The sequence below is a fragment of the Amblyomma mixtum genome, chromosome 3 (assembly GCF_055824585.1).
Source record: "Amblyomma mixtum isolate Tamu chromosome 3, ASM5582458v1, whole genome shotgun sequence".
NCBI classification, from domain to species: Eukaryota; Metazoa; Arthropoda; class Arachnida; order Ixodida; family Ixodidae; genus Amblyomma; species Amblyomma mixtum.
The window spans coordinates 16414997-16430748 of NC_143014.1; the positions used below are offsets into that span (position 1 = coordinate 16414997).

The following is a 15752-nucleotide window of genomic DNA, read 5'->3' on the forward strand; positions in this document are numbered from 1 at the left end:
AGACATGAGTTTAGTGGTAGCTGTGCAATGCCTCATGTGTAAAATGTGTTGATTATCCTTCCTGAGTATGTTATAAAACGTTGTTGCTTTGCACTGTTTGTCGCTGTTGCTGCTGCTGTACTGTGCTGCAGCTATATGTACTGCTACATTGCTGTCTGGCCATTTTTTATGGGCAGTGTATTTATAAACTTGGCTGTACCAGGACATCTCCAGGATGTCGTACTTTTCATAAAAGCCATTACAGTAATACTCATAGTTTGCAGCATTTTGTTTTCCTCTTTTATTCCACACATTGCTGGTGTGTCTGTCCTCTTCTTCACCCGTTGTGTGTTCGGTGGGCCAGCAGAAGCCGTTTCAACAAGAAGCCACCGTTCAAGTGCAGTAAAACCTCGTTAATTACAAGTCGTTGGTACCGCAAAAAAATATTCAAATTAACCAAGTTTTTGGATTAACCAACCACAGCACAGGTAAACAAATTTCGTTGCGGAATGCGATCACAGGGACAGCAGTCCAAAGCCACTGGAGATAAAAAGCAAAAAAGGGACGGGGGCTTTCACCATTTCTCCACACTCACGTGTGGCCTGAGTAGCGGCAAATTGGAACGGTCCTGTAGTTTTGGATTCTGGTGCGACGCATGCCCCGGAGATTCTCGGAGATTCTCGCAATCTGCAGTTTGCCCTCACACTGCCTATTACCGTATTTACTCACATAATAGGCGTGCCCCGAGTTTTGTTGCAAAAAATCAGATTTTTTTTATTTCCGCGCGTAATAAGTGCACCCTGATCTTGGCACTGTTATCAGTGCTGTATTTACACGATTGCAAACTGACCCCCCCCCCCCCCCCCCCAATTTTTATTTTTAACAAAGTTTTTGCTGAACTGACTACTAGTTCTCACTATTGCTGTGGACCCACAGCACGTACAACGACATCGCATGGAACAGCCACACAGAGTTTTCAGGTTAAACGTCTGCTTGGAAAGCTTCGCCTGCAGCCGGAAACCTTTCAGACTTTGGCCCACGAAAACCTCGGCGAAAGGAGTCAAAAACGAAAAATTTGCCATTTTGAATTATCCGGTCAGATTCACATTAGCAATTATGGGACCGTAGAAATTCTTCAAATTATCCTGGACTTTGAATTAGAGTTCAAATTATCGAGGTTTTACTGTACAGTGTCATTGTGGCTCAATATAATTAGTAAATTTGGCTGGAATCCATCACTCCAGCTGAAACCACTAATGATTAGGCATCTTTTCATGAATGCACAGAGCGCTGCTACACACAATAATTAAAACACCGTAGTGTTTTGTTTTTCATTGTTTTTGTTTGGTTTTGACATAATTATGTGCTTGTCTCATTCAGTGGCTGCTTCATATTTGGCTTTGGCAAGGTTTGCTAAACTAGAAATACTCTAAGAATGGCAGTCCTATGGCAGCATACTGGTTGGGTCTCTCTCTCTCTCTTTTAATGAAGTGTTATGTGTTTCCAAAGAAGAAGCTTTAGGAATATCAACTGCTTTGGCCTCCAGTGAAAGCAAGATTTTATCTTATAGTATATAAAGCGGAGCTAGCTAGCCTGCAGTCATCGTCAGAGCAGCATAAGGAATAGAGTCACCATAAGAACTGACTACCAGCTGGCATTGTATTTCCTGATATGCATACATTTGACCTTGGAAATCAAGAGGAATCAGGCTGACAAGGGAGAAAGTTGGGCTTTAGGATGCACAGTGCTTGGCCTAGGGCATGGGAGGCTATTGACAGAAGCAACAATGCCAAACCACTAGAAATTCTAGAAGATTGTTGCGGTTTATGTGGCATACTGACTGCACACCTCAAAACCTCGTAGGGCAATTACCAGGGATGTCTTCAGCCTCTAAGTGAGAAAAGGTGGCACCATCAGTGCTTCTGTAAGTGAAGCATAGCTGGCAGCTGTGCTCGTTTGGTGCAAGGTTGAAAGGTGAGCTCATCTCCCCCTGAACAGAGCACAGTCCAACTTACCTCCTTTCGCAAGAATGCGCTGCTTGAGAAAAAACGGTACTTGTGGCTGTTTTGGGACATAATTATATGTCCGTTTTTCTTGCTACAGTTTCTCTGAAACATTCTTTGCCATTTGTTCCAAAATCCCCAAGAGCGCTTTCCCCCTATGCCAAATTCGGACTAGAAACAGCAGCCACAAGACTGCTGGAAAACAGTGCGTGCCAGACAGTGCCATTTGCTGTTCCTGATTCCAGCAACCAGTAGAAGAAGCAGCAGGCAGCTACTGCTTGAGACTGGAGCCATATGTAGAGAGAAGCTACCCTAGCTGTGGAGAATATGGCTTTTTGCTGGGAAAAGGCTACACAAGGTTGGATCACGAACGGGGTGTTTGAGGCTGAAAAATTTCCAAGAAAGAAATAGCATTTTCGAAACATACAGCCCATATTCTACCTATCTGTCAAGTTTTTAATTTGTTGGATAAAATGTTCGCTGCAATTCCAATTAATAATTGGTATTCGAGTTTATTTTTGTGCGTTCTCGTCTCACAAGCAGGCAATCATTGCCCAGTCTTTTACCAAATAAATTTGCCACAATGCAAGTGGTTCTTAATGTTTTTCGGGGTTTTACTGTATTTCTGAGCTTACATTTATGCGCCCCTGGAAGGAAATACTAAAGGCAAAGTTGATGTTGGTGTCCATGATGTCCTGTGCATTGGGGTGTTCTGAGGGTGGTAGTAGGTTAGGCTACTAGTGATGGCGTCAAGCATGCTTTGCTTATTTAATTAACATTTACTGCTCGGTTAGGTTACACTGTGCCCTGCAGAAAATACGCCTTGCTTGGTGTGAATTGCAGAATTAGGCCTAGTTTACTAGCATTATATACCCATGCTGCATTTTAGCTGTTCAGACAGTAAACCACATGAGATATCAGTGCTTTTCACCTGATACCCTGTTGTGCACATAGAAGGAACACGCTTTTGCATTGCTTTCTGAGAGCTGTTCTTGGTGGCACTGTTGTGCCTACACAGTTGCACGCAACAAGCATAAGTGGCTTGCTTGCCTTGTGTGAGTGCGCATAAGCCACAATGTTCATAACTTCAAAGAAGCTATGAACACATAAATAAAGCTTTCCATTCATGGTGACAAATATGTTGCTTCAACCAGCACTTAGTAAGACTAGCTGCTGCAAGCAAGTAAGCACTTGCCACTGGTTGCAATTTTTCCTTGGCACAGAATGGCAGAAAACGGCAAGACCTCAGTAAAAACTCAGCTTTTTGTCAGGCAAGCCATAGACTAAAGCTGCACAAAACAAAAATGCTAAGCACAAAGGCATTTGAAATTTCTCATGTCTCTTGATAATGTTTTTGTTGTAGCCTGGCATACTTGTTACCAAAGGCTTGTAATTGCTCTCTGTGGCTCTGTCAAGAAGGCCGTTGGTATACACTTGCAGCTTTTACTAGCGGTCACTAGTGTGCAGTGCTCTGTGCCTCTTCCTTATTTGATGCGAATTCAGTATCCACTGCAGAGCTTGAGCTGACGTGTTGCAGCTAGCCTCCCTGTAAGCTTCTTTCCAAGTGGCTGTCTGTTCTTGAAAATTTTGGTGGTGGAAATTGGTTAACATTACAGTTTGTCTTGACTAGGTGCACTGAACTGGAGACATGGTAAGGAGAGCTGCTTCCTGCTTCCATGCAGTTGTTGCTGGCTTCATTGCTAGAGGCACTGAAAGACACGTGAGGTTGCATTGCAAGGCAGGCCATTTTATAAGGGCATAGTTTCTGCTGGCTGTCTTGTGTGTGTGTGCCTGTGTGGCAACTGACTGGAAAAGCTAATCAAGTGCTATCCTCTCGGAGAGACATGGTGTGCTAGCAGCTCGTGAATCTCGGATGCCCTTGTGCAGCTATAGTCGGATGATACAACTCGCGAACGAAGCAGCAAATGCCCCCTTTAAGGAGGTTAGCTAACGCCTTAGACCTGCTTGGAGGTGAAAGGGGGTTAGCCGTCATGAAAATCAATCTAGCTGGAGGGCCTCCTTTGATGGGCATCTGCTGCTTCATTCGTGGGCTGTAGCCAACTGTAGTGGTGTATGGGAGCATTGAATAAAACTGCATTTGTAAAAGCCAGCAAGCCATTGAGGGTGTAGGATTGCTTTGAAATTGTTGCTTGCTCATAGTGTGGGTCACATTTATTCATAGCAGTGAACTGTTCCGTTTTCATTCAGTTTTGTTGTCAGTCGCATGTGACCCACAGCCAATCTACATTTCTTGCTATTTCTCATGTTTAAATAAAAAAACTCTACATGGCTTTAAAATCAAAAGCAATTAAGGTTTTTGGTGTGGAAACTGTGCTCTATTAACCTGCTGCATATATAAAAATTTTCTGTGGACCAGCTATCTCCCTGACAGTCTCATTGCAGTGCTGGTGGCTTGTTTCTGTGACTGTTTTTATTTATTAGCTACAAACTATGTCGCAGCAGCAGCAACAGCTGACCTTGGTAAAATTGAGTGGCTTTTTTATGTTCTGGAGCTGGTAGCCTGCATTGTGCCAGTCAGTTTTGCAGCACATCAGGACAATTCCTAGTGAAATCCAAAGTGGCAGCTGTAATCGAGTCGCACAGTTGCTTGTTTGATGACGGAATGCATCAGTGGGCTTGCTTTTCAAGGACCTGAAACATATTTCAGCATGTGGCCAATCATTTGCAAATAAGTGTGTAAATATGAAAGTTGTGCTTCAATTCTTTGTGCGGTTAACTCGTTAGAGAGCTCCGATAATACCTTTATTGCTAAAAGTTATGTAACCTGGAAAAAAATGAATATGGGCTGATTGATTAAATCTGACTTTGTGCTTTGTATGAAAATAATTCTGCGAATGACTTATATTTCGAGAGCTCAATGTTTTTGCAATTTCGGGCAAAGTCTTATAAATATTCTAGATGTGATAGACCGCTTAGTGCTGCATTTGCCTCAGTTATTTATGGGACCAGTGTTTTGCTTGGTCTGTGTGGTTTGCTAAAAATGCAATAATGGGGTCTTGACAAAAATTAAGTCATTTACAATACTTCCTAGCAACTGTGTTCTTTGGGGGAAAACACATCCTAAGTGGTTATTAAAGTTTCCCTCTTATTTCACTGTGAAGGCACTGCTTCTCTAGCAAAACTGAAAAACAACTGCTCTGTCAATGCTTGGACCCCCTCTAGTGCTTTCACATGTCCTACTCGGTTTAACTAAACTCCAGCAATTTTTTTTTTCTAACTAGTGGTAATGAATGCCATTCCTTGTTGCAGAAGAAAGCAGGGGCTGCAAGAATAATTTCTTGGATTGCACTCCTTCTGTGGAGCTTGCTAGTGCAGTATGAGCCTTCCAAATTCTTTTCTTGTTGTTGTTATAGCTATAGCTTCTTTTCTTGCAGATAGTGTCGTTACGTTGTTTTTCTAGTTACAACTATTGTGTATGACCAAGTCTGTGGACATAAAAGATTTTAAAACATTTTAATTTGATCTTCAAAAAAGAACCTTTTTTGTGGCGTATGGGCAGGAGGTGAATAGTTTTGTGCCTGGTTGTGATGTGCTGTTCCAACAGTTTGCTTATTTCCCTGTGTCATCTAAGATAACAAAAACAGAAGGCTAAGATGGGAATTCGCATTCCATCACCCTACCACAGCTTTAGCCAGCAGTTTGTTTTACTCTGATAGGTAACAATGGCATATCCTCACTTGAGGCACGGCTTCTGTGCACTAAGCCATGCAAGAGAATGAAACTGAATGGGCACTGTTTAAAAAAGTTGTTCATGGCATGGCTTCTTCTATTGGGAACATTAAACTTTCTATCTAATGCCTGTTGAAAGCATGCCTTGAAAAATGCAAGAAAACTGTCATAACATCCATAGAAGCATTTGCTTTATCACTACTATCCAGAACATCATATTACCTGTGTGACCTTGTAGATTTTGTTTGTCTTATTTCGTGAGGCAAAAATGTCAATTTATTTTTCAAGTTTAATTGCTTTAAAAAAACGAACAGCGCTGTTTCCAGGCCATGGTAAGTTTACTAGGTAGCATCCTGATGTGCTGCAAGCTGATGTTTGAGGAGTGGTGTGGTTGTTTAGCAACTGCACGCGAGCAAGTGAAATGAGTGGCATTCGTGTGTAGGAGGTTTGATGGTATCATTCATGCGTCCTGGTCTCCTGTGTGTTCATGGTGCTCACTTCATTGGCCAGTCTGCACAAAGGAATGTAAACAGCTGGATGGAGTAGAACAGGGACAGTCGTATTCGACTTGTGCATTGCCTGCCATCCACGTTTTTTATTGATAGTTTTTTTTGGATGTCGTCTACCACTTGACAATATTTTGTGACGTCAACACCCAGTAAATTAGTGTTGTGAAAGCTTGCCTCATGCTTAACCACTGTAATCAAAACGTGTGTAGCTGGTAGGCTGTCTCGACAAATTTGTTGCAGAAAGTTAGAAACACGTTCAAGGACAAAATAGCTGTATGTATTGCACTGACAGTCGTATCTGGCTGCTTATGTTCCTTTAGGCTGGCCTTTGTACGCTATGCTCTTCATTATTTTTGAGGCTGTGCATATTGTTGCTTGCGTGGAACAAAGTGAGGAAATGTCTTCCAAAAAACGCTCTCAGCTGTTTCAACTTTATTGCACTATGGATACAAGGGGAGGGGTCTTCTGCATACTAGTTCCAGGACAAGCATGGAGAGCAGGCTATGTAGACATTTTACGAGCTTGCACAGCACTTTGTAGCGGTGATTATAGGAACACATTCATTTTCATTCATGTTCTTCTGTATGAAGCCTGCATATGGCAGACAGTTTCTGCTTTCAACCTTGCAGTGCTGCCTCGAAGTGCCAGCATTTGTTAATCTCTTTTAAGCAAGCCATTTTTGATTGAAAGCTTACCTGTTGTACTTTTTTTCTCTTTTCTTAATCTAGATGAAAAAAGATTTTTTGGAATTGCTCAAAGAGCAAAAACACTTGGACAAACACTCCCGCTGGAATGATGTCAAGAAGAGCATGGCGGAAGATGTTCGTTACCGGGCAGTGGACAGCAGCTCCCAACGTGAGGAGTGGTTCAAGGAGTACGTGTCTAAACTGACAACAACTGTGAGTCTCTTTTTGACATGCTCTTCTTCTAGTCAAAGTGTATCATGAGCAGAGCCCTAGTTCAGAATGAATGGCACCATCTTAGATTTAGCGAGTCAATTGGACACACTGGCTTGGCTATTTGTTTTTCATCGTAGCCACTCGAGATAATGGCACGCCGTCTGCCGCCATCAGGATGGCCTACAAAGAGTGCGCAATTGTGTGGAACCCTGGACAGCTGTAGTGTCCCTCACGGCTTGGACGGCACCACCCGCAGTGCTGGGCAGCAGGGGTGCATTCAGAGGCGCTCACTTCTGTTTGTCTTCCCGGGGGTCTTGATAAGCGGAAACTGAGTGTTCTTGCTTCACGTGGCACGTGAGTTCATTTGTAGCATGACTGCGGCAGTGTCGCACTGTCTGGCATTGTGGCGCGACGCTGTGCGGATATGACGAAAACATGACTATGGTGCCTCAGATACAGTCTGATATTACCGCTTGCACGCAGAACATGGGAAGCAGTACATCTTGTGATTTTTAAAGCTGGTTTTTCACAGAAAAGTTATATTTTTCAAGTTTACATATTTTTCAGACTATTTGATTATTCGGACCATTTTGCAGGTCCTGCCGAGTCAGAAAAATCAGTCAGCAATTGTATATACAGTAAAATCTCCATGGTATGAACATCATATGTGTGCTGGAAACGCGTTTGCACATATGTGCTTCTGGTCGACGTCAGCAGGCCACAATCCACCGCTTGCTGCTGGCATACCACGTGACTGGCGTAGTGTGCGCCACTGCTCATTGCTTGCTGTGCGTACCACTTGCGACCCGGTGTCTGTGATCTTTAGTGGGGCGAGAGAGTGTGAGGCCCTGCAAAGCATTGCAAGTGTGTTGTACACAGTGTACTCTGACCAGAGAATTTCACGATTCGTATCATCGTGGAAATGTTACGTCACGACACGAAAGTGACAAGGGTTTATTTCATGTGCCGCGTTATTGTAGCCCGCACTTCCACTACTATTACTGCCGGGAGTCATCCGCCGGGGCGCAGTCCGATCGCTTTGCAGCACTCCTTCCCCTTTACAGCCTCAACGGAGTCCATGCCTGGCCGTAAGCACATGATCTGGAACTTCTGTGAAAATCTGAAGCAGTCTGCCTCTCTTGCGAAAACTCGCTGAAGACGCCAACGACCACCGCTCTCGTTAACCATTTGAAGCGGCACAAAAAATTGTATGCCGAGTTTCAAGCTACAGTAAAAGCTTGTTAATTCGAACTTCACGGGACCGGGAAAAAAAGTTCAAATTATCCAATGTTCGAATTACGGAATGGCCGCGAAAAAACCGGCAAGAACTATTTGCATTATGGTATTTACTTGCGCAACGAACCCACTCGCATAATGAACACCCCCCCCCCCCCCCCCCGATTTTTGCCGAAGAATTTGAAAAAAAAAAAAAAAAATGCGTCCCTCCGTTTCGCGCCATCACGGTCCACAACGCATTTCTTGGCGGCGCGCCAAGATGCTGCGATAACATCACGGTGTGTTTACTTTTGACGTTCGCTCTAGCAAGGGGGGAAGCGAACTTTGGCAGAGTGCCAGCGCTTGTCCGGTTGTGCAAGTGTGCAAGCCTCGTTTTCAGTACGTTGGCCTTATTGTGCCATGGGTGATTGGGGCGGACGCCGTCTACTGCCACTCAATCATTGGAACACGCGATAGCAGCAGCAAACGCCTTTTGCAGCAGCGAACGGTGCTAAAAGCCGGCGTCATGATCGCGGCTGACCGCGTGCTTCCATTGGCGACTGATGGGTGGAAGGATGGACAACACTCGCAAAGAAAAAAAAAAGTTTTTCGCGCATAATTTGTAGCACCCGTCCAAAGTCATTGCGACCGCGCCGACAGTACTTATCCGTATTTTCGAATTAACAGGGCTCGAATTAATGAGTATTTAGTTGCGAGTTCCAGAGGTTGCGTGGAAAAGAGGCTAGGCAGCCGCCACCGCCGCCGCCAACCCCTACCCTCCGGTGCCGCCGGCGGCCGCGTCGGTGATGGCGCCATTTAGGCTTCATACCCACTCATCCATGGTTTTATCTGGTTCTATCTTCTGTCCCCGTTATAGTGAACAAGAATATTCTAGTTCACTATAGTCCCCGTTTAGGACACAGCCTCTAGCTATGCGGAGATGCTCTTTTTTTTTTTGGCCATGTGCTGTGCGCCAAGCCGCCTAAGCGCAGCGGCGCGTAGTTCGAATTATCCCTAGTGGAACCGACTTGCTTTCGAATTAACGGGCTTTTTTATACACAGGCCTCTATGGAGCTTCGCCGGACCAAGCAGTGTGGTTCGAATTATCCGAAATTCGAATTATCGAGGTTCGAATTAACGAGCTTTCACTGTACTGTTAAAGCAAAGGTGGATACCAGTCAACCAAGCATCGCTGATGCGTTGAGAAGAAAAACGGCATTTCGGGAATCGAAGTGGCAGGCCTTGTACCTAAAGATTGTCAAAATGATAGCACACGACTTGCAGCTGTATGCGATCGTCGAAGATCGTGGTTTCAGGGACTTGTTGGATGAGGCAGTTCCTGGTTCTCTGCCACCATCGGGAACAACGCTGTCTCGTACAAGTTGTACGATGACACTAGGGAGCTGCACAAAGCATTTGAGGATGGCGTGGCATCACTTGCATTCACCTCTGACATTTGGACATCAGGAGCAAATTAAAGCTACATGAGCCCGCCACTTCCTGAACTTTCTGTTCAAGCTGACGTGGTACAACCTGAGCACACTTGACTTTCTGGGAAAGCACGCAGCAACTAGAATTGCTTCAATTCTTGAAGGTCTTGTAGCCGAATGGGACATTCCAGAGTAAGTTTTCCAGCCCAATCAACCACTGTACGTCCCTTAACGGATGTACGGATATCCGTGGGAGATCCGCCGACCTCCGACGGATCTCCGAGGGACGTCCGACGGAGGTACATTTGTAACTGGAAAGATCTCCCACGGACATCCGATACGGATATCCGCCGCGGATCTAAAGAGGACATTGGCATGTTGCAGGCCTCGGTGACTGCAGCCACTAATATAACTTTCATATACTAAATGAGTTTATATACAAGCCCACAGTGTTCTATATCAGGCATAGGCCTCATCATACGTCAAATGCATATGCCTATAGGAAGCAACCAAACACAAAGCAAGTTGTCTTAAAATCAAACAATTTTATTAAAGGCATTAATGCATGCTTTCAACCTTCAAGAGGCATTCTTCACGCTTGACGCTGGAAGAGGTCCCATGCAATAGGACGGGTTACTGTATGCAGGTTGTATTCTCATGTTGAATCTGTTGTAAAAAAGAAGTTTTTCCCAAGAAAACAAACAAAAATGCAAAAATACTGTCACTGAAAGAGTAAATGATTTTTGCAATTCAAAATACTGCCACTGAAGATCATAATAAAAAATACTATAGCTATAACATACCTGCTGACTATGTCACACATTCGCAACCATCAATTGCACGAACCATCCATACACGTGCTGCAAAGGAAAAGATGAAGAGTGCATGAGGGGAGCTGATAATTTCAACACACTTCGAACTTACATGTAGACCAATGCTCTGTAGCGCAAGCTACAACACGGTTGCTCTGAATGGGCTGGTGACGTCCGTGCAGCAACCCTGAGGGAACAAGTGGACAGGTTGTGAGTGGGCAACATGCACTTACACTGCAACTAATACATACCTGTTGACTCTAAGATGTGGCACATTTGCAACAATCAATTGCACGAGCTGTCCACATACACGCTGCAAAGGAAAAAGTGAAAAATGCATTTGGGGAGTTGGAAATTTTAACACTACAAACTTACATGTAGACTGCTGCTCCGTATTGCAACCTGCTATACCAGAACAGTAACACAACAGGCTATTCACGTCATACCGGCAGAAGTTTCATGCAATAGGAAAGGTTACTGCGTGCAGGCAGTACTCTCATGGTTGAACTTGGTATTCCAAAAAGGGATGCTCTGAAAAACAAACCAAAACACAAATAGAATACTTTTACTGAAAGGTTACGCAAATATTTAAGTGCGAGATACTGGAAGTAAAAACATTACTGAAAGACAATATCAAGAGAATTGCGTAATTTTGACCCATACTTTTTCCAGCACACCTTAACACAGCATCCAGCATCCTTAACACACACCTGCAAGCTACCTGATGACTTAGTGGTTAACACAAGGCTCAGTAGAGAAAAGTTTGTGGGATGTGGATTTCCAGAAAAATATTTATTTTTACATTGCCTCACTAGGCAGTCAGCTGAAACTTGTTGAATAAGTTCAAACATCTATCTCCCCTCATTAAACTGCTCTGGCTAACAGCACAGTACAGAAATTTTTCCCAAGAACTCGCCTCCCGAAAACTTTTATCCACCACTGTACAAGTACACTGCACTATAGCCAGATGCCCTCCACTGCACAGAGCAAAGAAAAAGAAAGTATCAATCATATGAGAGGAAGAAATTTGCCTGTAATTTGCCTGAAACTTACCTGTAAGCTGCTGCTGTACTCTCATGTAATATAGGTTATAGGTCAGTCACATCCATACTGCATGGCCAAGGAAACAAAATATGAGAGAGCAACCTGTACTGCACTTTGTCAACATAACGTAGACGTCATGATGCAGCAAAACATGGCTTTGTTGAAACAAGAACGCTCACAAGGTTCGCTGATGAAGCACCCAGCCGGCACTAACAACAAATCTGATGATCCACAGCTCCACAGCAGTAAGGAAGAGAGGTATGCTCACAATCCAGGGATATGTATCTCTAGGTGTGCCATATATGGACCTGCTACCTTGCTCAGCACTGAGCCCTATGAGCATGAACATGTTTGACAAAGCTACACCAATGCACTGCATGGCCTCATTGCAGTTAGTACGCAGCGATAATAGGTGAATAACGTGTGATTGAAGTTCGGAAATTTAACAGAACACTTCAGTTTTCTAAACAATGCTACTGCACAGCGCAAATTACTGTGCTGTAGATGGCTGGATGGCTGGAAAGCATGATCAGTCAATTAGACAGGCAGAGCAGAACGGTGGGGCTAAGAATTAACATGCAGAAAACCAAAGTAATGTTCAACAGCCTAGCAAGGGAACAGCAGTTCGCAATTGGTAGCGAGGTGCTGGAAGTAGTAAGAGAATATGTCTACTTAGGGCAGGTAGTGACCACAGATCCGGATCATGAGAGGGAAATAACTAGAAGAATAAGAATGGGGTGGAGCGCATATGGCAGGTTCTCTACAGATCATGAATGGCGGTTTGCCAATATCCCTCAAGAGAATAGTCTACAACAGCTGTATCTTACCGGTGCTCACCTGTGGGGCAGAAACGTGGAGGCTAACAAAGAGGGTTCAGCTTAAGTTAAGAACAACGCAGCGAGCTATGGAAAGGAAAATGATAGGTGTAACGTTAAGAGATCGGAAGAGGGCGGATTGGGTGAGGGAACAAACGCAGGTTAATGACATCTTAGTTGAAATCAAGAGGAAGAAATGGGCTTGGGCAGGGCATGTAATGCGAAGGCAAGATAACCGCTGGTCCTTAAGGGTAACGGAGTGGATTCCAAGAGAAAGCAAACGTAGCAGGGGACAGCAGAAAGTTAGGTAGGCGGATGAGATTAAGAAGTTTGCGGGGATACAGTGGCGGCAACTGACAAAGGACAGGGTTAATGGAGAGACATGGGAGCGGCCTTTGCCCTGCAGTGTGTGAAGTCAGGCTGATGATGATGATGATGATGATGATGATGATGGGATGGCTGGAAACATCCATTTGACAAGCCTAATGTTGAAACAAGTCGATAAGGTTTATTTATTTTCAACCTACCTGCACTTTCCATGGCATGGCATAATTTAGGCACCAATGCACTCCGCAGGCGGGCCACATACACACCGCGAAGACACTAAGAAAATAAGAAATCAGTCGCGAATCACTGCAAAACACACACAGCCCCGGCATTGTCCTTTTCGTGCGTTCTGTTTTATCGCTGTTAAGAACTTACGTACAACTAACCGCCTTAAGATTCACATCATGCATGTGTACACCTCGTCTCAATTTTTTTCGTAGTGTAGAACGAGAGAAGCGCGACGCTCTGGCTTACGGAGCTTCGCGACAGGCTCGTGAACGCGTGCAAACACGTTTGCGGCAGCTATCGCATCGTACTTGTAACTTCCACAGCACTTTGCTCATCCCATGGCAACATCATCAAAGTAATCTTCAAGCACATTTACTTACTTGCAAGTTATAACACTCCGCTTCTTTCATCCGAGGAAACAAAGAGTCGGGTGCAGTACGACGTCGGGGCTATTTCACGACAGCTTCAGGTGCAGAGGTAGGTCTTGTCGAGCGCATAGGTGATTGATCACATTTATAGCACAGCCAAGCAACCGCGGAACAAACAAACCGCATACTGTAGCAAAAATAAAGGTCGAAAGAAGCACGATGCCACGAAAAACTACGCAAAGATCGCTCTGTGGTGCACCGTGCAGCCCGCGCCGGAACTGGTGGCTGACGGATTGGATTGGATCGACTTTAAGGCCTGTCGTTTTGCCGCGCCTCCTGGTAGGAGTTTCGTTTTCATGGAAGGCAGCATGCCTCGGTTACCTCGGCGGAATGCTGGAAGAGAAAAGGGCATTGATCGCAGAAAGTCACGCAATTAGTTTAATTCAGGTTCTTTCATGTCAGCGCCATATTCGAGTGATGTTAACTGATTAATCCGAATATGCAACTAATTGCCGGTATAAAAATTTGATCGGCTGAATTTGTCATTTGCAAAATAGAAATTCTTTCAATTTTTTTTATGCGAGGAAAAACAAAATATGTATGTGATGTCGTAAGTTCAGGTCCCTACAGGCATATTCACGGATACCCGTCGGACATCCGTCCGCTGATATCCGCCAGCCATTCGATAACGAACGTCCTTCGGACATACTCCGAATCTCCGATGCGTATGTCCGGATATGGACGTCCGTAGGCATGCCCTACGGACATCCCCACCTGGCAACTGGAGATTCGGATCTTAATCGTACGTACTACGGATATCCGTGGTTGACTGGGAGTTGATTGGTGACCGACAATGTGTGCAATATCAGGGCAGCCACACATACTCTTTTTTGGTTTGTAAGAACTTGTTTTGACCACACCTTGCCGCCGGCTATCAATGATGCCAAGGAAATGACTCCAGGCCTTTCTATGCTTTGTAAGAAAGCAAGAGCCATTGTTGGGCATTACATGCACAGGCCAAAGGCACATGACAGACTGAATTGTTGCCAGAAAAAGCTAAGCAATCTGCTGCTTCAAGTTGTACAAGGTGTTGAAACAAGGTGGAATTGCGAAGTTGCTATGTTTTCCAGCCTTGTGGAGTTGAGAGGGTCAGTAACTAGATCTTATAATAAAGGAGCAAATTACTCATGGACATCCACCGAAGCGCAGCCAAACGACTACATTTGACCAACCATAGATCTTGCATCTGAAGATGAACACATTGAAAGCTTTTCAGCAACAGAATGGAGGTGAATGAATATGTTGCTGCATTGAAACCGCTTGAAGAAGGAACAACTACAGCTGGAGCTGATAGCTACCCAACACTGTCAGCTCTCATACCCATTCTTTACCACTTGCTCACGCACCTAAGCAGTGCTGCGACTCAACAGTTTGCAGCGTCTGTATTTTCTGCCAATCTGGCTAAGTGCCTGACGGCAAGGTGGCCCAGCTACAGATGTGACGACGGTCAAACTAGGCAGTGTTCTTGGACACTCGTTTCAAGCTGGTGGTATACCAAGAAGGTGGAGCAGTGAGGGACTGGCTCAAAGACTTGGCAGTTGAAGATGTACAAAACATTCCTAATGTACGAAACAGCACACCTTGGCACTATCTAAGCCATGCACACAAGGAGAAGTAGGGAGGGTGCAAAAGCTGCTTACCCTCTGCTTGCAGCATGGCGGCCACGATGGGGGGGAGGACGAAGGCAGCCGGGAGCGGGAGAAGCAGGAGCGCATTGAGGCCAGCCTGCGGGAGCGGGAGAAGGAGGTCCAGAGAACCCTGTCCACACACCTGCGGGAGCGTGACAAGGAACGCGAGCAGCACAAGCATGATGAGGCTGTGCAGCATTTCAACGCCTTGCTCACAGACCTGGTAAGGTTGCCCCCTCTCTGTTCAGTTCAGCATGTTTCTGTTGACTTTCCCTGCCTGATTAGGGTAACTAACCTACCAGCTGTGTCATTGTAGACGTTGGTGTGTAACACTGCAAGACATGTGAACGGTTATTTAGGGTTCAGATTACTGAAAAGTTAGCATGCTTTTTGCAGGCGCACACATTTGTAAAAATATCTTTCTTGATTTTTCTATTGCTCTCTACCAAGTGCTGTGCACACCTTGGCATGCATTTCAGTTCTACAAAGGGTTGTGGAGTAAGTTCTGAATGTAAGTACTGTCCGCTACAGCAATGGCATTGTAATTTTGTGTGGAAATGTTGCATTAACCTCCCATGTCATTAGTTCCATTCTGTCTGCTGTCATTTTCTGCAAACTTTTACCGGTCAAAAAGAAAGTGACCTCAACCATTCGTGCCACAGAGTACAGCACGGTTGTTGAACACTCTCTATAGCATTGCAGTATTGATGGTAGTACGTGGGGTTCAACATTCTAAAGCTGCACA

General features: G+C 44.7%; 1 protein-coding gene and 1 long non-coding RNA gene across 7 annotated transcripts in view; one reads left to right on the forward strand and one right to left on the reverse strand.

Annotated features, from left to right (window-relative positions):
* LOC149349319 (transcription elongation regulator 1-like) overlaps positions 1-15752 on the forward strand; it is a 179519-nt gene that overhangs the window by 139958 nt on the left and 23809 nt on the right. For 2 of the 3 annotated variants that reach the window (XM_089578254.1, XM_089578253.1), the window contains 2 exons: positions 6910-7080; positions 15033-15230. In XM_089578254.1, the coding sequence (XP_089434380.1) occupies positions 6910-7080; positions 15033-15230 (369 nt within the window). The remainder of the gene's footprint in view (positions 1-6909; positions 7081-15032; positions 15231-15752) is intronic. The other variant, XM_089578256.1, reaches the window with a different exon arrangement.
* LOC149349320 (uncharacterized) lies at positions 10251-12332 on the reverse strand. 4 transcript variants are annotated; one of them, XR_016290034.1, is made up of 6 exons: positions 11591-12332; positions 10913-11068; positions 10789-10850; positions 10650-10724; positions 10529-10585; positions 10251-10391 (listed from the first exon to the last, which is right to left on the reverse strand). It is a non-coding gene; the product is annotated as an uncharacterized LOC149349320 (long non-coding RNA). The 4 variants fall into 4 exon arrangements; XR_016290033.1 differs by having other exon boundaries at positions 10650-10850; XR_016290032.1 differs by having other exon boundaries at positions 10789-11068.